A 24,260-nucleotide genomic window follows, 5' to 3' on the forward strand; every position below is an offset into this window, starting at 1 on the left:
GTAAAATTTTGTGGGTAGTAACATGAGATGATTTAAAATGATGTACAGAGTTGGAGGGAAAGGTAGAAACTGGAAGTGAGAAGATTCCAGGTAGAAAGAACAGCACATGCAAATGTATGGAACTGTAGAAACTATGATGTGTTTAGGGAAGTATCAATAAATTCAATCTGGCTTAAAGAATAGTGACAGAAACAGAAGTTTATAAGTAGGCATGATAATAAAGGACTTTTATGTTCTATGAAGGAATTTATTAATTTTATTTCACTATGCCAGGCACGTTGAAAGTTTGAAAGGGTATGTATCTACACAATCAGATTTGTATTCTAGAAATGCAATTCTTAAAAAAAAGAAAGAAGATTGAGAGATTATCTAGGAGACCAGAAGTGATTAATAAAATTAATAAAGGATGGGGCAAGGGCAATATGCCTTGGATGTTTAGGAAGTGGATCTCAATGGACCCTTAGAGGGTCTCATGATTCTTTCAGGGTGTCCATCAATGAGGTCAAAACTATTTTCATAATAGCATGAAGGTGTTATTTAAGTGTTATTTGACCTTTTTCACCGGGTGGATATTTGCAATGATAGTGCAAAAACAACGGTGGTAAAACTGCTGACATCTTAGCACGAGTTAAAGCAGCAGCACCAAATTATACACTAGTCGTATTCTTCAGTGCCTCCTTGGAAACAGTCATTTGCGCTTCAGAATATCCATGTTGAAAAAATAGAAAATATTGATTCTATTAAATCTTGACTCTTAAATACACTTCTTTTTAATATTATGTGACAAACTGGGTAGTCTGCATCAAGCACATGGGTTCTATACTGAAGTAACATGGTTGCCATGAGGAAAAAGACTTGCATAATTATTTGAATTTCAAGCAGAACTAGTCATTCTTTTCATGGCAACATTCTTTCACACAAAAGGCTAGGTGGTAGAAGGTACAAGGGAGCCTGTAACTTCAAGGAAAACAAAGTATTTGTTCCCAACAATAATATTCAAGTGATTAAAGAAAAGAATTTTGGAAAACTTGACTCTGCCATGGTGAGGCTTGATAGCTTCCCACTACTTAAAGACTTTTCTTGTAAGATTGGTAACGTTTTAACAAATTTCATTTAAAAATACTATTAAACGAAATATGTCATTATTTGGAATATCTGCATAACTCAATCAGTATTTTCCAATGACATCAAGTTACACTGACAGATTTTTTTTTTAAGTTTTGTATTTATTTTGAGAGAGAGAGAGAGAAAGAGAGAGAGAGAGAGAGAGAAAGGGAAAGAGAGAGAGAGATTGAGAGCATGACCGGGGGAGGGGCAGAGAGAGAGAGACAGAATCCCAAGCAGGCTCTGCAAAGTCAGCACAGAGCCAGATGCAGGGCTTGATCTCATGAACCGTGACATCATGACCTGAGCCAAAGTCAAGAGTCAGATGGTTAACCGAAGGAGCCACCCAGATGCCCCTACACATGGCAAATTTTTAAATGACAGTATAAAAAGTTCATTTTATGGTTTCAGATTCCACACTTTGATTAAACTTTCATTATTAAACCACCACTTGTTGAGTTTTTATATGGTATCAATTATCTGAAAATACTTCCCTCTGTTCTACCTATCTGTGTGAGGCTCAGTTTTCTTTATGTACTTGATCCCAAACAATGTATCACAATAAACTGAATGCAGAAGCACATAACATAAGAATTTAGCTGTCTTCTATTCAGTAAGATATTAAAGAAATTTGCAAAAACATAAAAACAATTCCCACTCTTCTCAGTACATATTTTTTGTTTTGAAAGTTTTTTTCATAAAAATATCATTTATGTCAAGATATAATAGTTTAGTATACTAATTAGATGAAAAGAATGAAGTTGAAGGAGGAACTCAAGATGACTCTGAGATGGTACCTGAAATAGGGAATACAGGACATGGATATAGATTGAGGGAATGGGAGAAGGTGGGGTAAAAAAGATTTTAGGTGAATCTCATATGGCAAATCCTATATCACATTTAGAAAAAGTTTGCAATTCTGAAAAGAGTTCTAGGCTAGATATACAGAATGGCATGTTTGTGTCAGTTTGATCTGAGGGACAAAAATAGTGTAGAGTCTATCCACTAATCTTTTTTTTTTTTAATAATTTTTTTAATTTTTTTATTTATTTCTAGGAGAGAGAGAGAGACAGCGTGAGCAGGGGAGGGTCAGAGAGAGGGGGAGATACAGACTTTGAAATGGGCTCCAGGCTCTGAGCTGGCAGTCAGCACAGAGCCCGACACGGGGCTCAAACCCATGAACCGCGAGATCATGACCTAAGTGAAAGTCGGACGCCCAACCGACTAAGCCACCCAGGCGCCCCGAGTCTATCCACTAATCTTGAGAATCTATAGTATGAAAGGGGAGGTCATCAGATGGAAATTTGTGAAATATCAATGCACTGAAGTTGTGAGCAGAGGTGTTGCATACAATGAAGTTTTACATTGCACAGTGCTAAGGAGGTCCTTTCACATAGATTACAATGTGGAGGATACCTAAAAACTATGCAGTTCACACCCCACATAAGCAAACATGGCAGTGGGGAAAAGAAAAGCACTAGCCAGCCAGAGAATTGGTTAGAGAAGTGAAAATATTCTTGAATCATAGACTCATATTAAGAGAAGTTCTTTCGGAGATAGATAACAAAAAGAAGCATTACAGAAAGGTCAAATAAAATGGAACAAAATAAGAAAAAGTCAAATGAGAACTTCATTAAATCTTGAATGAGTGGTAGAAATAATAAGTACCACCTTTTTTAAAAAATGTGTTTTTAATGCTTACTTATTTTTGAGAGAGAGAGAGAGAGAGAGCGAGAGAGCGCATGAGCAGGGGAGGGGCAAAGAAAGGAGACAGAGAATTAGAAGTAGGCTCCAGGCTCTGAGCTGTTAGCACAGAGCCTGATGTGGGGCTTGAACTCACAGACCACAAGATTGTGACTCGAGCCGAAGTCAGACATTTAACTGACTGAGCCACCCAGGCACCCCATAAGTACTACCTTTTAAAAGTTGACTGTCGGGGTGCCTGAGTGGCTCAGTGGGTTAAACGTCCGACTTCAATTCAGGTCATGATCTCATGGCTTGTGGGTTTGAGCCTTGAGTCGGGCTCTGTGCTGACAGCCAGTTCACAGCCTGGAGCCTTGTTTCAGTTTCTGTGTCTCCCTTTCTCACTGACCCTCCCCTGCTCACGCTGTCTCTCTCTCTCAGAAATAAATAAAACATTAAAAAAAAAAGTTGACTGTCAAAGGGGGAAAAAAACAACTTAAGAATGGTATTTGGAGTAAATTTATGGGGTTTTTGTTTCTGTTTTTGTTTTTAAAGACAGGAGAGATTTATATTTATAGGCTGGGGTGGGGGGGTAAGATGACACTGGAAAAGAAGGAAAAGAATGAACTACTGTTACTTCTTACTACACATGTCTCCAGAGGCAAGTGAAATAAAAGCAAAAATGAACTCTTAGGACATCACCAAGATAAAAAGCTTCTGCACAGCAAAGGAGACAACACAACTAAAAAATAACTGACAGAATGGGAGAAGGTATTTGCAAATAACATATGAGATAAAGAGTCAGTATACAAAATCTAAAAGAACTTATTAAACTCAACACACCCAAAACGATTAATCCAGTGCAGAAGTAGGCAAAAGACATGAACTGACACTTTTCCAAGGAAGACATCCAGGTGGCTAACAGACACTTGAAAAGATGCTCAATATCACATATCATTAGGGAAATACAAACCAAAATCACAATGAGATACCACCTTACACCTGTTAGAATGGCTAAAATGAACAACTCAAGAAACAACAGATGTTGGTGAGGAAGCAGAGAAAGGGGAACCCTTTTGCACTGTTGGTGGGACAGCAACTGGTGCAGCCACTCTGGAAAACATTATGGAGATTCCTCAAAAAATTAAAAATAGAGCTACCCTACAACCCAGCAATTGCATTACTAGGTATTTATCCAAAGGATACAAAAATGATGATTAGAAAGGGCACAAGCACCACAATGTTTATAGCAGTGCTATCAACAATAGCCAAATTATGGAAAGAGCCCAAATGTTTATTGACTGAGGAATGTATAAAGATGTGGTGTGTGTGTATATATGTAGACATATATACATAGATACATACATACACATATATCGATCAAAAAGAATGAAATCTTGCCATTTACAACAACATGAATAGAAATAGTATATTATGCTAAGTGAAATAAGTCAGTCAGAGAGAGAGAGAGAGAAATATCATGATTTCACACATATGTGGACTTTAAGTAACAAAACAGATGAACTTATGAGGAAGGGAGGGAAAAATAAGATAAAAACAGAGAGGGAGGCAAACCATAAGAGACTCTTAAATACAGAGAACAAACTGAGGTTTGCTAGAGGGGTATTGGGTGCAGGGATGGGCTAAACGGGTGATGGGTATTAAGGAAAGCACTTGTTGGGGTGAGCACTTCTACTCCTAAAACCAATACTACGCTGAATGCTACCTTGAATTAAATAAATTTTTTTAAATGTTTATTTATTTTTGAGAGACAGTACGAGTAGGGGAGTGGCAGAGAGAGAGGGAGACACAGAATTTGAAGCAGGCTCCAAGCTCTTAGCTGTCAGCACAGAGCCTGACGTGGGGCTCAAACTCCTCAACCATGAGATCATGACCTGAGACAAAGTCGGACGCTTAACCGACTCAGCTACCCAGGCACACCTAACTAGCTTGAATTTAAATAAATAAATTCAAAAATAAGAATGAACTACTGTTAGCTGAGTGTCTACTCTATGTGTGGCAGTATGGTAGGCATATAATCAAATGTAGAAGGGAAGAGATAGTGAAAGAAAGAGCAAGGTCCAGGAAGCATTGGGATAAATAGCACTGATAGAGAGATTGCCATTAAAAAGCATAATGATCAGAAAGAGAAGGATGGATGTGGTCCACAGGTAAACCTGAAGTATATCAACACTTTTAAAATGTTGTAACAGACATTACTGACAAATCTTAACAGATCACTTATTTATTCCGATTCCAACTTCTGACCTAAATAATACAAAGCCCAATCTAGCTAATATTTGTGGAGTTAATATAGGGGTTTGCTAGTCAGTCTGTAGATTATAACCTGAGCCCGAGCTCTATTTCTTTGAAGTAATTTGGAAATTACACCATTCCTCAACAACCCTACTTCAGTGCCTGTTTAAGGGAGAGCAGAGAGGAAAAAAAAAAGTGCTTAGAAGATAACACATAGATAAGATACTAAGCCAGTAATCTAGTGTTAAACTGACTCTGGCTTGTTTGGGCTAGGTATAATATAAGGTAGGAGTCCAAGTCTTAAACAAGAAAGAAAACAGTAAAACATCAATTTAACTAAAATTATTTCAGGAAGACAGAAATTCAAACTTCACGCCCGACAAATGTAGTATGTGAACTGCCCTACTCCTAACTGGAGTTTCAACTAAAAGCATGTAATTCAAGGCTGAGTTGAACTTCTTCCTTCAATAGAAAAATACAACCTGACAAATTATCTGAATATTCTTTTTTTTTTTTTTCTGAGAGAGAGACAGTGTGAGCAGGGGAGGGTCAGAGACAGAGGGAGACACAGAATCTGAAGCAGGCTCCATACTCTGAGCTGTCAGCACAGAGCCCGATGCAGGGCTCGAACTCATGAGCCGTGAGATCATGACTTGAGCCAAAGTTGGACGCTGAACCGACTGAGCCACCCAGGCATCCCAATTATCTGAATATTCTTGATAAATTAATTGAATAATTAAATTACATGAAAACCTAATACCATATTGAGCAATCAAAATATGGAGATGTTAAGTGTGAACGCTAACATTGCAAAATAAAGATTTTTATACTTATTTTCAAATCTGACATAAAATAACCCAATGTTATAAAATCCAACATTACAAAACAAAAATTAAGAAAAACAAGACCAACCTTAAACTTTCCCCATTTATTTTAATTTCTTTTTTAAAGCTTATTTATTTTTGAGAGAGAGAGTGTGAGAAGAGGAAGGGCAGAGAGAGAGAGGGAGACACAGAATCCAAAGCAGGCTCCAGTTTCTGAGCTGTCAGCACAGAGCTGGATGTGGGGCTCAAACTCATGAACCATGAGCCGAAGTCGGCTGCTCAACCAACTGAGCCACCCAGGCGTCCCTCCCCATTTCTAAAGATAAGTTCGTGAAGAAAAAGAAAAGTTTAAATCTCTCTAAAAATTAAATCTGTTGTGAGATACAGATTACTTCAGTTCAACAAACATTTGCTGTGTGCCTCTCCTACCCCAGGCAGGGTATTAGATATTTAAAGATAAATGAAAGAAAGTTTAAGGGAATTTATGTACAAATTGGTTCTCATAACTTTACTTTTGTTCCTTAGTTTGACTGCTATCAATGGTACTTACAACATATAACATTCCACTTAAAAATAAAATTACAGTAACTTTTCTTTAGTCATTTTGAAACCCAGTGCCAAAATTGCAACTCGAAATTTTTTCAACTTATTATAGAAATCTCCAAATATACACAAGTCCTCATGTGCCCAGTATCAAATACTCAGATTCAAAAATTAACATTCTGTTACTTTTATTTAGATCCTCTCAACCTCCCTTCCCCCATGTTTTTGCTGGTTCCAGATATTTATAATTTCACCTGTATATATATAATGGAGTATTACTTAGCAGTAAAGAAGAATGAAAGCTGGTCATTTCCAACAATATGGATGGAGCTAGAGTGTGTTATGCTAAATGAAGTCAGAGAAAGACAAATGCCATATAATGTCACTCATGTGAAATTTAAGAAACAAAACAGATGAACATAAAGGGAAAAAGAGACAGGTAAACCATAAAACAGGCTCTTTACTACAGAGAACAAATTGAGGGTTGCTGGAGAAGAGGGAGGCAGTATGATGGATATTAAAAAGGACATTTGTTGGGACGTGCAATGGTTGTTATATGTAAGTGATGAATCTCTAAATTCTACTTCTGAAACTAATATTACATTGTATGATAACTAATTGGAATTTAAATACAAACTTAAAACAAGCAAAAAATTACAGTATATATCCCTAACCCATAAGAGATCTTTTTTGATACCAGTGTCAGTCCCAAATTAAATAGTTCCTGTTCACTTTTTTCCCAGCTGTCTCAAACATATTTTTTCTCCCCAACTGGTTGTTTGAATTGGACCCAAAACAAGTCCATATGTTTGCAGATTAATTTTGATAACTTCAAAAGCTTCAAAACCTGCTCCTGCCAGCTAACTTCTCCTCTAGCTTCACCTTACTGTGACTAAGTTTATTTTACATTTGAGTGATTTATGTATCTATTCATATAGTTAACTTTGACTTATATATGTTATCGTAATTTGCTCAAATCCTTTTTAGAACAAACCAGGGAACAAAATAAGAAAATATCCAATAATTCTTTGTGAGTACCTATGAATATTAAGCTTCTATATGAGAAATGTAAACTTCTATTCATTTATGCATGAAATACACTAAATTTTCTGACTTCAATTCATGGCTTTTAGATATCTCAACACTAGGGGGCGTGCAGGCAGCTCAGTCAGGTGAGTGATAGACTCTTAATTTAAGCTCAGGTAATGATCCCAGGGTTCCTGAGTTTGAGCCCAGCGTCAGGCTCTGCACTGGCAGCGCGGAGCCTACCTGGGATACTCTCTCTTCCCCTACTCATGCTCTCTCTCAAAACAAATAAAACTTTAAAAATTAAAAAAAAATCTGGACACTAGTTAACATGAACTTGGCTGTGACCATGCTCTATTTGGCAAAATTTGGAGACACGGTATAGGTACTAGATTATATATTATTTTTTCAGAACAGAAAGTTGGTACAGTGTTTAGATGAAGGAAATATTTATTTAATCCATGTGCATTTACAGTATTTCAAAGGACTGTGTATATACAGTAAAGGTCTTAATGAGTATTTTACTAAAATGAGAAACCACAAAGTAGTTATGAGGAGTGTGCTTATGTGTAGGCACAAGTATTTCCAAAAAGAATCTGGAGTTTGGACATCTAAAGTAACCATAAAAAAGCAGTTTACTGATAAACAGCAGGACACAGGAACTTTATTCTAACATTATTACGATGCCTATCTTTAGGCGACTAATACCTAGGAAAGGATGCATATATTCAAATAACATAAAGATTTATACATAGAGTAGTTTCTTTCAGAACCTCGTCTTTCCAACCAACTCCTGTACTCTTATCTTGTTAATAGTACATTTCATGATGAGTGATTTAATCTATACCAGCTGTTCCATTTTCTGACTATTCAATTCCTCTTTCCCTATAATCTATTTCTCATTCCCAACATACTGTTTCCATTTGTCAAAAATACATGGAATCTCCTGGTCCCCTTCTCCACCCCATCAGTCTCTACATTACTTAGCAATGCTGACCATTTTCTATCTTCCTAGGGAAACACTTTCCCTATGTTCTCTAGGACATAATGTATTCTGTTTTCCTATATGTTCAGGATTATTCTATTTGATCTTTTTGTTTTATATCTTAGGGCCATCCTTTAAAATTCAGTATATGGTTCTTTACATTTAGATAATTCATATATGTGTGTATTTCTCACTTCCAGGAACAGAACTCTGCCTCTGCAGTTATTACTCTCCAAGCTTTGGTCCCTGATCTTTAATTGCATACTAGGCAGTTTTGCTTGGTTGTTCTATTACCTCAACTTAGAGTCTCAGAAAAAGTCACTGTATTTTTTTTTCTGAAAGAGAAAATAAAAACAAAATAAAATGATGTAAAGTATGCAAGAAAACTTAAAAAATTCCATATGTCTTTGAAAATGACAAATTGTAGATTTTAGAATGTTACCCTAGAATTATGGCTTAGAGGTTACATTTTAAATAGAAGATACATTATTAATTTAAACTATGTGAATATAAATGAACGGGCAAAGAATTGAAAGCTGGCGTATGAGCCATTCTATCAACTCCCACAAACTCAAATCATTCAACCCCCTACTTTGTGTTTGAACAAGGTTATAATTGGTAACAAATTTGTATACTTTCATAGAAACTTTGAGAGTGCATTTTCTGTGAATGACAACTACAGCTTGTTTAGTATCCTAACAAAACTGCAATAACCAAATCTATTTCAACGAAACAGAGTATATCATGTATAAACACTTAAAAAGTCTCAGTACAATTTGTTAAAATGAAACCAATAGTTTATGTGGTATGAGTTTCCTAATATGTATTTTAATAATTTTCAATCAAATAGGTCTATGCACCATTTCTGAATTCATTTATACAGTTAATGTTCTATTATATAAGCAAATTGGGCTTAATCATGCTCTAAAAATTCTAAAGAATTATGTGTTAGTGTTTTTATTAATGTATTTAAGCAAATACAGATTTAAAACAGATGGTGTAAAAAAAAACAAAAACAATACTGCAGAGTCCCCTAGATGTTTTATTATTTATCTTGGGCCAAAAGGTAGTAGGCAATAGTTTTATTTATAAAATGCTCCTTCTCGCCAAGCAGAGCACTTAGGGACAGAGTGCTGTAAAAAAAAAAACAAAAAAAAAAAAAAACAAACCTAAGATGGCACCAGATTAAGTTTATAGTTAGTGTTTTGGTCACCAATTTGGAATTCTGTTAATCAGAACAACACAGATGGCCAAGAGACCATGTATGAGTGAGAACTACTAGCTTAGTTTTCCATTTGATTATTTTTGGCCTTTCATGCCTTATCTGGTTGATTTTGGGTTCTTTCTCTGAATGTTTTCTTAGCCCATGAAAACTGCCTTTCACAATTATCAATAACCCTTAACTTTTATTCACCTGATACTTAATCACATGCCTTTTATCAATATTTTTGAGCAATTAATGAAAATGTCTGCAGTAAATCAGTTTCTTGGGCTACTCTCACAAGAATTTTATTTTAGAAAAACAGCAAAATGTGCATCTTTTCATTTCTATAATATTAATAATCTCACAACCATTCATTGAAATAATTATATCTAAAAAAATAATTGTATAATTTGGCCAAAATTTAATAAAGTTATACTTCAGAAGCTATGGCTAAGGAATAAAGTGTTAACATGAAACAGACTCTGGAAAGTAAGAGATCATCTGTGGGTCAGGTTTCTCCTTTCTTTAGGAACCTCTACGCTTTTACAATTATCCTACATTAAAATAATTTTTTAGCAATACAAGATTTAACTAGCTATATATCTCCAACTGAATAATTACACTATGTACCTGATGCCAACATTTTGGAAAATAAATGGTCAAATTCAACAGAACAGAAAACTGTATGTTATAATTTCTCTAAGGAATTATTAGAAAAGATTGTGTTTTCGAGAGATTTTAAGAAATCAGAAAAACTAGATGAGAAATGCAAATTCTGAAAAAACTAAGCACTTGAGTATTTTAAATATATAACAAATATTAAGTTGAAAATTTCAAAACACATGCCAGTATCTAGCAGAAAAATCCAGATGGAAAACTCTTGAGTATTTTTTTAGATAGGTTTAGATTTCTAACATGGATTTTGGGTTATTTTAGGGTATATGCATTTTTATAACTACAGGACTATAGATTTTAAACAAAATTATATTTTAACCTTAATATTTCTTAGTATTTAGCATTTCTTCTCAATCAAGTAGCATAAAAATTTAGCTTCAACAGAGAATATACAGTTTCAATACTGATAAAAATGGGCCCAGGACAATTTTAGGACATTCGGAGCACTTTAGTTCCTCTGTTTTCACTCACGTAATACAGTCAGACAATTAGATACTAACATGCTTTCTTTCAACAAACATATGCCTACTATAATAGTATTTTCTTGTTTATATACAGCACCTAATATGCAGATTCCCGAGCCCACCATAAAGATTTATTCTGCTCACTAGGGTGAGGACCTTGGAAGCTGCCACCTATGGTGGTCCAGACAGTAAATATTAAGAAACATTACCTACAGAATTTCTGAGTGAGATCCTTAGACCTAGAGCATTAGAATACCTATGAGCTTACTAGCAATGTTAAATTAAGGAGCTCCACCCAGCTCTACCAAATCAGAAATTCTGGGGCTGGGGCCTAGGAAACCATGTTTTAACAAAGTTAACAGGAGATTCTTCCTTCTATCCTCATATTACAACTTCTAATGTTTTTCTCTCAACTTTTGATGCTCTATGTAGGGACTGGTTATGTGGTAAGTAATATGAGCACTAGAAAAATCCCAGGTTAGTGACGTTTATTATTACTAGCATCTTCGCACCATCTTGAGGACTAGGGATTGTCTCCTGCCAGATATAATGGCAATTTTGAGTATATAAAACAGAATGTCCCATACAGTAATATCTTGAAATTTCTGCTTGAGGGCCTAAGGTTACAGGCTCTCTGCTGGAGCTGAATTTGTCTAAGTTACTTGTGCTTATAACGTGACTTCAATGAATACAGAGAATTCCACTTTTTAAAGCTGGCATTTGTCCAGAAAACACAATGTGCATCCTTACTTTACTTACACACATATAAATAAAAGAAGTGATAATTCCTCAATCTTTTTTCACCCTAACATGTAGTCTTACTTTCCCCTACACTAGGTGCTTTCTCTATGTTCTTAAATATGATAATTTTATGTAATATGTTATGTTTTGTTCTAAATTTATGTAAATGGTACTTAATTAAAATCTCATTTTGTTTTTCCTTTTCTCTCAACTGTATATTCTAAACCTTATCCAGTTTTAAAGATCTCGTCATTGTTACTTCCATCTGCTGCACTGGTATTCCACAGCATACATCATTCGTTTTAGCTAGGCTGCTTCCAAATCCCCACTACCACCAACAATGCAGCTACAAAGATGGTATCTTCAGGCACCTGCATAAAAACTCTCTGGAGCACTGGGTCAGAGGGACTCAACAATTCCTGACTTAGGTAAACATGGACTGGTTTACAGAATGGCGGTTCTAGTGTATTCTCCCACCAGCAGTACATAAGACTTCTCCCACAACCCTTCAAACACTCTGTATAGCAGTCTTTTAAATTTGTCATTCTGATGGCTGTTAGTTCATACTTCATGCTTTATTTTAATCTTTCTGATTATGAGTTGTGTATCTCTTCATCTGCCTGTCAGCACTTGAGCCTGCCCTTCTTTAAACTGTCTATTCATATCTTTCAGTTATTTTTTTAAAAGTTTTTTGCTTTGTTTCTGTTAATTTATAGAAATTCTTTATAGAGTATAGGTATTATTCTCATGTAGGCTTTAGAAATTAAAAAACTGACATCTGACTTTTTACTTCACGTACGGTTCCTTTAGCAGAAATATTTAATTTTGATGTAATCAAACACTAATTTTCACATGTTCTCTGATCTCTAAAATACAGATATTCTCTGAAATTTCTTATTAGCTTTAAAGTTTTACATTTCATATTTGAGTCTTTATTCCTTCTGAAGTCTGTCTTTATAAATAATGCATAAGGTAGTGATCTTGTGTTTTCTCCAAATAACTAGTTTTCCTAATAAAATCTAAGCACCTACCTGCTTTAAACAACCTGTTTCTCATTGCCTAGTGCCATTTATCAAGTTTTCATATACACACGAGGTTTATTTTTAGCTCATTAATTTATTCCAGTGTATCTGCCTTTCTTTTGCTAGCATCATACCATTTTCATTATTTTAGTTTTGTAGTAATTCTCACTATCTAGTAGGCTCATTGCTTCCTTCCTCTTCTTTGTCAAAACTGATTTAGCTAATCCTGGACCTTTACTTGGACATGTTAATTTTAGAATGAGTTTGTGAAGTTTCTCAAAAACCAAACCAAACCAAAACAAAACTCAGGATAGAATTTTTAATAAGGAGTCAATGACAGATTAGATTTTGAGAAACAGGCATCACCAGATTAAAGCAGATAGTAAATGATAATTTTTTGTCTTCTAATAAGGTGAGTAGTTTATTTACCATGAAGGTTTTACGCATTCCCAGTTAGGTTAATTTTTGTTATACTATTTTCTGACTGGGTTACTAATGAAGTTTATACTAATGGTAAATTGCAGGGGTCAGGAGCCTATGGTTCACACGCTAATTCCAGTTTGCCACATTTTTCTGTAAATAAAGTTTTAGTAGAACACAGCCACAACTGTTTGTTGACGTTAATGTCTATGGCTGCTTTCAAACTATACTGACAGAGTTATAGTTGAGTCAGAGACCATATGGCTCACAAGCTAAAATATCTAGTTCTTTATTAAAAAGATTGCTGGCCGCTGGATTTAAAAACCACATTACTTTTTATAAATTCATCTTATAGAATCTTGCTGAATTTTCTCATTTCTAATAGGCTGCTGATGGGTTTTAGGTTTTGCATAGATGATTGTATCATATGCAAGCAGTGAATTTTTCTTTAACTTTAAACCTTACTTGATTTGTGTTCAAAATTTCTCAACATAATCTCTGCCACAGACTTATGAAGTTACGTGAATTTCTTTTTATCCTTAGTTTTCTAAGAGTTTTTTCACACACTGATGCTAATTTCAAAAAACACATTTTTGGCATTCTAATAAACTATCATTGGATGTAACATTGGCCATGGCCAATTGTGTTACATGGTATTAGGCACATTTTATACTAAATGGATACTATATAATATACTATACTATATAATGGATACCGTATAATATAGTATGTGTGTATATATATTATACACATATATACATTATATATATAATATATATAATACATATATATACAATACATAAATAATGTTTTCATGCTTTAACATTTGGGTTCCGTATTAAAAGAATAGGTGACTTAATGAAGAATGGAAATCTTAACTAACTCAGCACATTTCTAGTATAGTACTTTCATTCACCAACATTCTTATATGTCTATATTGTTAAGTATAATATACAAGAAATTATGTTTTTCTTACAGAAGCAAGAACTGCAGCTGTTTAAGTAAATAAAAATGGTACTGTGCTAGCAGATATGAAAGAAAACATATAATTAGTTTTATCTTTCAAGCAAAAATCAATAATTTTAAGTAGAAAAGATCTCTAAATTCTTAGAACTCATGGTACTTAAGGCACAAGCAACTCTGAAATTTCAAAAATTATGTAAAGCTGTTAATAATTACATATCAATCTAACAATAAGCTAGAAAAAAAACAATATTCATCTTGATCTAAAAACTAAAAGTAAATATTCACAAAGAAAACGTTCTTAACTTCTAAGCTCCATCAATTAAGAAATTTACAATATTCTACCATGTGCTTTCAATATCTTCTTACACTAAGTTCTACCCTTCTATTACACCCTACTAACTGGGAGTAATATAAAATGTAATTAATATACTTAGGTACCATCTCATAAAAAATTTAAATGAAAAAATTTCACAAGATAAAAAGGATAGAGAGCCACTCATTAAAGATGCATTTTAGTTTTAATGATAATTAAGTATAAGGTTATTTTTTATTTAAAAGTTAGCATTTAATAAATTATTTAAGAATCATTATTTTGAGGATTTCAAACTATAACTTTACAATCACTTATCAAAAAATGTGAAATTTCAAAAGCTCTGAAAATTTAAAAATTGTTTCACAATTCACTTGAGGGAAGCCTAACCTATGCTGATATTAAACTATAATCTTTTATCCTACTTAGTGTGAATATTTGCTAAGATTAATGTGTTTGATTAAGAGAGTCCCCTTGGACTCTACAGATATATTAAAATAATAGGTGGTATATGTACCTTATTCTTTTTCAAAGGTTTGAAAAATCTAAAATTGAAATACAACTAGCACCAAGTGTTTTCGATAATGTAGTGTAGATTTGATCATTCTTTTTTTTTTTTAAATGTTTTTATTTATTTCTAGGAGAGAGAGAGACAGCGTGAGCAGGGGAGGGTCAGAGAGAGAGGGAGATACAGACTCTGAAACAGGCTCCAGGCTCTGAGCTGGCAGTCAGCACAGAGCCCGACGCGGGGCTCGAACCCACGAACGGCGAGATCATGACCTGAGCGAAAGTCGGACGCTTAACCAACTAAGCCACCCAGGCGCCCCGAGATTTGATCATTCTAAAATCATTATATTTTCTCCCATTCTGTATGTTGTGTTTTCACTCTGTTTATTGTTTCCCTTACTGTGCATAAACTTTTTAGTTTGATGTAGTCTCACTTCTCTATTATTGCGTTTGTTGCTTATGCTTTGGTGTCATATTCAAGAAATCACTGCCTGGACAGATGTCATGATGCTTTCCTCCTAAGATGTCTTCTAAGGGTTTTATAGATTCGGGTCTAATTTTTAAATCTTTAAAACACATATCTAATAAGGGGATAATATCCAAGGGGATAATATCCAAAAATACAAGGAATTCTTGCAGTTTCATGGCAAAGAAAAAAAAAAACCCAAATAACCAGATTAAAAAGTGGGCCTAGAACTTGAATAAACATTTCTCAAAAAGAAGGCATACAAACAATCAATAGGTACAGATGCTCAACATCAGTAATTGTTGGGGAAATGCAAATCAAAACCGCAATGAGGTATCACCTCATACCTATTAGGATGGTTACTATCCAAAGAACATATGATAACAAGTGCTTGCAGGATGTACAGAAATTGAAACACTGGTATACTGCTGGTAGAAATGTATAATGATATAGCTGCTATGGAAAACAGTATGAAGGTTCCTCAAACAATTAAAAATAGAAGTACCATCTGATCCAGAAATTTCACTTCTGGGTATATATCCAAAAGAAATGAAATCATCTCAAAAAGATATCTGCATTCCCCTGCTCACTGCAGTACAATTCACAATAGCTAAGTTAGGAAAACAACCTAAATGCCCATTAATGGATGAATGGATAAAGAAAATGTGGCATATACTGCAATGAAATATTATCCAGACTTTTTTAAGAAAGTAAGACTGTGTTAAGGAAGGAAATCCTGTCATACATGATATGGAGGAACCTGGGGAACATTCTGTTAGATAAAATAAGCCAATCCCAGAAAGTCAAAAACTGCATGATTCCACCTATATGTGCTATGTAAACTTAGTCAAATACTCATAGAAACAGAGAGTACGAAGATGGTTGCCAAGGGTGGGGGAAGGGAGAAATGGGAAATTACTGTGCAATAGGAATAAAGTTTCAGTTATATAAGATGAATAAATTCTAGAGATTTACCATACAGCAGTGTGCCTACAGTTAACAATTACTGTACTGTGCACTTAAACATTTTGTTAAGAGGGTAGACCTCAAATGAAGGGTTCTTATCATGTTAAAACAAAGTTAAAAAAGATTTTCTAATTCTTTCATCCTTCATTTACCTTCAAAGCAATTATACTCCTCTATCTTTACTTGTGCTTTTATATTCTAAAACATTTAAATAAAAATATTACTTTCATGTCAGATTCATTTTGATAGCGTTCTTTAACAGATACTTTAAAAAAATCACAAAAAGCTTGAAAAATATTAAACAAAATGTTTAATAGTGATCTGATGTATCAGACAATGTAACAATATTTAGAACATATGTACACTGTACCTTATTCTAAAAGAGATTTGAATTGGAAGGCTTTTTAATTATAGCATATTAGTTTAAATGCAAATTTAGATTACCTTCTATACTGAGAATAAAACATTTAAATATAAAGTAGGTATATATACTTGCAATATACAATTAGGTATCTTCCATCATTCTGGATTTTGTTATCTGTAATCAAAGGCTTCAAAATCATGCAATCAGCCATAAAAAGTGGGAGCACTTACTTAGGAGCAGAAGGACCCCTTGGCCATGTTCCATCTTCATTTTTCTGTTCTATCACTAACACCTGTAAATATGACACAATAAAAGAGTGTTTTTCCTTAACTCTGAAGTTAAGATCGCTTTAGAAGATTAGGTGAATACACTAAGAAACTAAAGTAACTCTGGGATTACTTAAAGGACATAGTAAACAAGGTGAAGAGGTATTTTGATTCCAAAGCTGGGCACTATCAACAGCATATAAATTCCTTGAGTTTAGACAGTATATTTTCTATTTCTTTTCTATTTGTAGGCTGTAATATAGTAAGTACAATGCAAAAAAACTCCAGATGCTCAATAAATGGTCACAGTTATTAAACATATGGATATATAAGCTTAGCTATTATGCAAATCCTGAACAACAGCCCCACTGATAATTCCAAATTACAGATCATTCATAATTTATTTGGGACTTAAAAATACCTTTATTTACATTATCATTATATAAATTATAGACTTTTTAAATGTATAAATGATAGAGCCACATTTGTGAGACTCAGACTCAAGTTCCTTATTGCTGCATGGTTAAGGCAGACAGAAATCAACTCTAATAAATGTGAAGTACAGGGCAAGGGAGAACTATGCTTTACTCTAAAACATCCCAGAATCCTTCCTCTTATCTTCCAGTATAAAAAAGCTTTTCTTCCAGATTTTGCTACAGGTGAGTCTGTGCAAAGAAAAAAATACTAGGCAAAAATAACTAAATTAGCAAAAGAAATATGTGATAATGTTAATAACTTAATAACCAGATTTCCATGAGAGAACTGTAACATAGAAAACATGTCAAACATGTCTTGAAGTAAATTCAAGGCATTACAAATTTTGAATACATACTGCATAATCACTTTCAACTCTTTTTCTTAAAGTTGCAATTTTGTAACCTACTCTACATATTCTTGGTAAAATGCTTTTGTGGACTATATGTTTCAGGCCATTTATAAGCTGGCATTTGGATCTTAATCATATAAAATGTAAGCCTGTTTCAGATCACATAAAACAGACAATAAGACATCAATAAAAAAAGTAATGGAACCAGGTTGTTGAGAGTATGCTAATTATAATATAAATGCTATCTTCAAATATTAATATTTCCTACATTCAAAGAGCACGTAAGAAGTATACGTAGCATATAAAGAATTAGAGCACTCTGTGCCTACTGTCCTGATATCTCCCTGAGCATATTTTCTCCCTACCTACCATATACAATTAATCATTCTCCTCAATTTTCTGATATCACTCCGATATAATCACATACTCATATATTTTCATAGATTTATAAAACTGAATTTAGTAAGTTAATTTTTAACTCCTGAAGTTTTTCTTTACTGCAACTTATAACTATATAGACATCTACATATGAATTACACATATATAGAGAGATGCCTTGAAATGAAAAGCATTACAAATTTAAATATATATAAATTTTATACTATATACATACATATATATATAAAAGTGACAATCACTTGGAAGAATTAAATTAGTTATCAAAATGAAAGACTTTAGTTATAAAAAATTCCAAAATTATGCATTTAGTTATCTTTGCTTATGGTTTGCTTTTTAATGGAAGGTCCTCAAACTGAAGAATCAAATAAATATTTATAGTGAACCATAACATTTTAATTCCTAATAGTATGTGTAGTTACATTTCATGTTTTTACGATCAGATATAAATGTAGGACATCGGAAATGTTAATATTCACTCCTTTATTCAAATATGTTATTTTCTGAATAAAGTTTTCCTCATAGTTAAAACTTTCAAGATGAAAATTGTTTAAGAAAGGTTTCAAAATTTAATTAAGCTGAATGTGTGCATGTACACGTGCATATAAACACACACACTCTCTCTCTTTTAAGGGAGAGAGATAAAGGCCACCCATTTAGGGAGGCAAACTCTTCAATTATGTATCTTTGTTTCACTCTCTGACATTTTAGTTTACTTTCAATTTCAGTAAAAAAAAATTTTTTTTTCAGTAAAAATTTTTAAAAGTCCAGGATGATGTTAGTTCACTTATCATCAGTCAGAAAATAACTGTTTACAAAATCTGGAAAATTTAAAGCATGTTGTTTGAAACATCATCATTTCAAAAAGATCAAATGTTCTTAAGGATATTTAAATTCCTTATTAAAATAATTTATTGTCAGCTGCAGTCTGATAATGTATTCCTATTAAGAACATCAAATGATTTAAATTCTCAAAGTCTCAATTTTCTAATGTACCTGATAGATGGATAATAGCCATTACATAGGCTCAATCCCTAAAAACATTTAAAGAAATGATTTTATGTATTAAAATTGTACTCTTGAAGCTACCTCAAGAGTTATGGATGGTAGCTAAGGAGTCAAAGAGGAAACTGACTGGCTAAGAAGGGGAGTGTTGACTACTCAACAGAGTTCCAAATTCCTTATGCTAGCTTCAATCAGGTTAACTCTGCTTTCAATTATAATACATGTTAGTTTTTGTAAGATTTCATTTAAGACTATAATAGCTAAAATAAGTCTGAAAATTAATGTTTTTATAGCCTAATATGTGACATACAGAAGACATTTACTAGAAATTAATTTTTCCTGTTCTGAATTTTTTAACAACTTGCATCATAATACCGATGTCAATAGTTATTTTTAATAAAACAGAACAAAATAAAAACCTCCATGTATCAGAGTACCAGGCTCTGTGTTAGGTACTAAAAATAAAAACAAAAATAAATAGACACAAAGTCCAACTAAAGCAAGGAACTCATAGTCTAGCTGGGAAGCTCAACATATAAATAAAGTACATAATGAATGACACAAAAGACCTACTCATAAATCATTATAAAGTTAAGGGAATAATTTTTTCTCCAAAGTAGAAAACTCCTATACCTCAAATAGATATTGAGAAAAATAGATCAGGAAAGGCTGAAGAGATGATATGACATTTGAACTGGAATTTGAAGGATGAACAATTTGATCTGGTTAGACTACAGGACAAAATGGAATGGGTTAATTTGAGTATTTTGATGTTTGAAAGGATTTTTTGCTGGATGGATGCAGGCCATTTGGAAGAAGGGTGTATAACAGGCAGATGAAATAACCCACATGAAAGCACGTAAGTTTGGAATACCATAGTATGCTTAGAGAACAAGCACTTCAGTTTTGTATCGTCAAAATATAAATCACAAGGCAAGGACAATGTAAGATGCTGAAAGGCTAGCCAAAAGGTCAAACCTTGACTTGCGTGCTGTGTTAAGGTGCCTGGACTTTATTTAATTGTTAAGGAACCAGGAAAGGCTTCCAAAAGGGAAACACTGAGGTTTACATTTCAGAAAGAGTATTCTGACAGAAATATGGAAAACTGAGAGTAGACATGCAAAGACTGGGTGCAGAGGGATCTGTTAAGACACTAATGAAAGGGTTGAGAGTGGAATAGAGAGATTAATTCAAGGAATATTTAGAGGGTAAAATCAGTAGGACTCACTGTGTCTAAACATCTTTGTTTTTCAACACATTCATTTCTTTGGATTATATCATAAAGGACCAAATTGGGGGTTGATACCTTAGCAGGGGTTGGCAAACTATAGTTTACTTAGCTCACTAACTGCTTCTGTAAATGAAGCTTGCTGTTTACACATAGTCCATGACTACTTTGTGTTACTACAATGGCAGAGTTGTTGTGATAGAGACCATAAGGCCTACTCAGGCAAAAATATTTATGATTTGATTCTTTACAGAAAGTTTGCTGACCTATCTTATTAGCTGTTTTTTGATGGAAAATAATTTCTTTTTAAAAAGTAGGTTATTCTCAAGTTCAAGGAGGGAAGCAGAAGCTAATGCCAGTGATCAGCAGGAACAGGGAAGAGATGAGTTAGAAAGAAGCAGCCAGGGAAAGTAAAATCCAGTATAGATTGTCAAGATATTCACAAAGTTTGTGACTCCAAAAACCTTCATATGCATAAAATAAACAGTACTGCTAAACAATACCTGTCCTTGGTATAAACCAGCATCCTGAATGGTGCTGTCTGGTTTATTCAGTGGTTCAAATGTATTACTCATGTATTTGTTCCACAATCTGGTCTCCTTTTCATCTGGAATATTGAAGATTTTTCTTATTTCTTTTTCAATTGTATCTAGATTTAAGGAGGAAAGAAATATAAATATAACACATATTTTAAAATATACCACATAGAGCTAAGTGCTCACCAGCATAAAAAATCCTAAACTTAAAATACTGATATAATAGCAAGAATAGGTGAACAAATATGTAGGACATATGTAAGGAACAAAAAAAAGATAAGACCCGATGTGTTTTTTACAAACAAAATTATAACTCTGACAGATAATTACCTGAGGAAACTAAGAACTTACAAGGTAGAAGAAGTCAATCATATAACATTACAGTATAATTTACATTATATAGGATGAAGTTTAACTTTTTACACATTATAAATTCAATATATTTTTCTGATGATCTGTTGGATTCAGAAAAAGTAGGAGTCATAAATGCTACAGACAGAATATTATATGTATAGTAATATAACTGATTTTAGGATAATTTATATTATATTGAATATAATTTATAGTTTGAATAGTTCACTAAAATTAAACAGAATAAATGCACAAAAAGGAAAGTGCCTTCTTGAAGGGCAGTATTAGTAAAAATACCTTGTTTTCACAGTAAAGCCATATATTTTCCTTATTCCTATATCAATTATGTGAGTGCAAAGTCTTTTTAACCTGGAACAGCTTAACCTGCTGTAAGACACAGGAGTCCCCACATATGAGAGTAGAGATGTAATTAAATTTCAGTGGCATACAGTTAAATGAATCTTTTAAACTTTTAAACATGAGAGATAATAGAAAATAGTATTAAATCTATTGAATTCTGGTCAATAACTTGCCTACCTTAGACTCAAGAAAAGTGTAAAATATCTTATGACATATAAAGAAACATATAATACTTCTACATTTTAGAATATCTTGTTAGTTTTGGAAAGAAATTATTTATAAAACACTACACCTCTTAATACATGTTCTCTGAAGAAATATAAAAACCTATACCTATCCTACTTCATTAAATTCAGTCTAATAATATTGTTTATGCTGTACTTAGCAGCTAAAATTCTTTAAGTCTTATAGTCAGTGAGATTTTAGGGCTTTAAATAAATAGTAAATCTTACAGTACATCTGAAAACTTACAGCAAATTAGCCAGAATATTTAAATTATTACACAAAATAAATATACTAACAGTACTGGTTTCTGTTTTGATGGGTTGGTCTTTTTCCTGTTCGTTCTTTTTATTGAAATATAAATATATAACAAAAAAATACACAAGTTATCAGTATATAATGATAAATTTCCAAAGTGAATACACCTACGTAACTAGTACCCAGATCAAATAACAGAACATTACCTAGGAAGGAGGGTAGAGGAAGAAGCTGAGGAAGGGAGGTCATTTTAGTCTTCCTATAAAAATAAGTGCTTTTTTCCTGAGTGCATGAATAGTTCTTGCTCATTGCAAAAATTTAGAAAATACAAACACATGTCTATAGAGAGAGCCACTGTTAACATTTTGATATTTCTTCTTTCAGACATTTATCTGTTAATACACAGATATCTGCATGCATAATACAATACATACACATATGGGAATTTCCTCTTCACTGAGTTCCGCAATCTACTCACATATAGGAGAAGAACATTACAGGCAGAAGAAAGGAGTGCCAAAGTCCCTAATGGAGGAATGTATTTGGCATGTTTCAGAATAGTGTGGTGCAATGTGGCTGGAGTGAAATGAGCAAGGTGGAAATGAGACCATAAAGGTACTCATGTAGGATTATATAGAGTCTTGTGAGCTATGAAAGTATTCTATTTCATCTGGGTCAAGGGTAAGAGTCTAGGCTACTGCAGTAATCAAAACCAAGGGAAAAGCAATATTAAGTGGTCAGACTGAGAGATTCTGAAGGAATTGCTTAGAAGATACACTGCTTAGATTACATGCAGGGTGAGAAACAAAAGAGAATGATACCAAGGTTTTTAGCCTGAGCAACTGGAAGAATACTAGTAGGGATTACTCAGATGGGGAAGAATGAAGAGATAGCAGGTTTTCTGAGGGGGAAGGGGTAGGCTTTAGTTTCATACATGTTATATCTTGAGATTCCTATCAGACAGAAGGGAAGCTAAGGAATGATTAAAACTGGAATTAAGGCAGAGTTTTAGGTAGGAGATATAAATTCAAAAGATATCAATATACACAGAAAGTATTTAAAGCCAGGGCATAGAAGGAAATCACCAAAGAAATGGGGAAATCCAAGGACTAAGCATGGCAACACTCTTATGTTTTGAGATCAGGACTATGAAGAGGATCTTTTCAGATTCTCTGAGAAGATGCAGGCAGTGAGAACTTGTGTCCTGGAAGCCATGTAAAAAGAAAATATTTGTAAATGGAAAAGTGAGTATGCATGTCAATTTTTGCTGGCAGGTTAAGAAAATGGAAGACTGAAACTACCATTAGATTTATCAATGTAGAAATAGAGACCATCATAGCAGCAGTGCCAAGGGAGTGGCAGGTTTGAATGCCTGATGTAGCAGAGTCAAGCAAGAGTAGGAGCAGAGGAAGTGGTAGCTAGAAAGCAAAATGCTCAAATTAAGAGAGATTCACTAAGTGCAATTATAGGTAATGAAAATCTCGGGTATAACTAGGGAATTAATGCCACAGATTGGATACAGATTAAGGTCATGGAGTTGAGAATGTCAAGGTATTGAGAGGGTATGTAGATTTTTCCACATATGAATCTCACTGTGTCAGGCAGTTAATAAAAAGCATAGAGAGGTAGAAAAATATTATCTCATATAATAAAAACAAAATTTTTGTGACAAATATTTCTAGCAAGAATATTTAATAAAGCAATTCTGGGGCACCTGGGTGGCTCTGTTGGTTAAGCGGCCAACTTCGGCTCAGATCATGATCTCATAGTTCATGAGTTCGAGCCCTGTGTCGGGCTCTGTGCTGACAGCCAGCTCAGAGCCTGGAGCCTGTTTCAGATTCTGTATCTCCCTCTCTCTCTGACGCTCCCCTGCTCATGTTATCTCTCTCTCAGAAATAAATAAAACATTAAAAAGAAATTTTAAAAAAAAGAATATTTAATAAAGCAATTCTATGAATAAACTTCTAGAAACATAAAGCATTTTCAATACATTTTATAACATGGTTTTTTTTCAGTGTATCCTTAAAGAAAAAATAAAAACCAAATTTTATATTTCTTATTGGAATATGCATCCCGTATTTCCTTTCTTATTATCCAAATTTTTTATCATTTCAAAACCCACTTCCTTTAGAAAAACAAAATCAGCCCAATTAACCCTTGCATAGATTGTATAAGGCAGTAATCAAGAAATGAGACTGTGTTGAGTTAGAATACTGACTTTCACTTGGAACTAGGGTGATCCTAATTAAGTGTTTTAATCTTTCTAAGCCCCAACTTCATCACCTA

General features: G+C 33.6%; 1 protein-coding gene across 3 annotated transcripts in view; it reads right to left on the reverse strand.

Annotated features, from left to right (window-relative positions):
- USP15 (ubiquitin specific peptidase 15) overlaps positions 1–24,260 on the reverse strand; it is a 117,743-nt gene that overhangs the window by 49,350 nt on the left and 44,133 nt on the right. For all 3 annotated transcript variants that reach the window (XR_013338735.1, XM_077778809.1, XM_077778808.1), the window contains exons 5-6: positions 20,751–20,896; positions 16,757–16,818 (exon numbers count right to left, since the gene is read on the reverse strand). Coding sequence is in view for 2 of the 3 variants with exons in the window: in XM_077778809.1 (XP_077634935.1) it covers positions 16,757–16,818; positions 20,751–20,896 (208 nt within the window). In the remaining variant the exon portion in view is untranslated. The remainder of the gene's footprint in view (positions 1–16,756; positions 16,819–20,750; positions 20,897–24,260) is intronic.

Source organism: Crocuta crocuta, unplaced genomic scaffold (assembly GCF_008692635.1).
Source record: "Crocuta crocuta isolate KB4526 unplaced genomic scaffold, BGI_CrCroc_1.0 scaffold791, whole genome shotgun sequence".
Taxonomy (NCBI): Eukaryota; Metazoa; Chordata; class Mammalia; order Carnivora; family Hyaenidae; genus Crocuta; species Crocuta crocuta.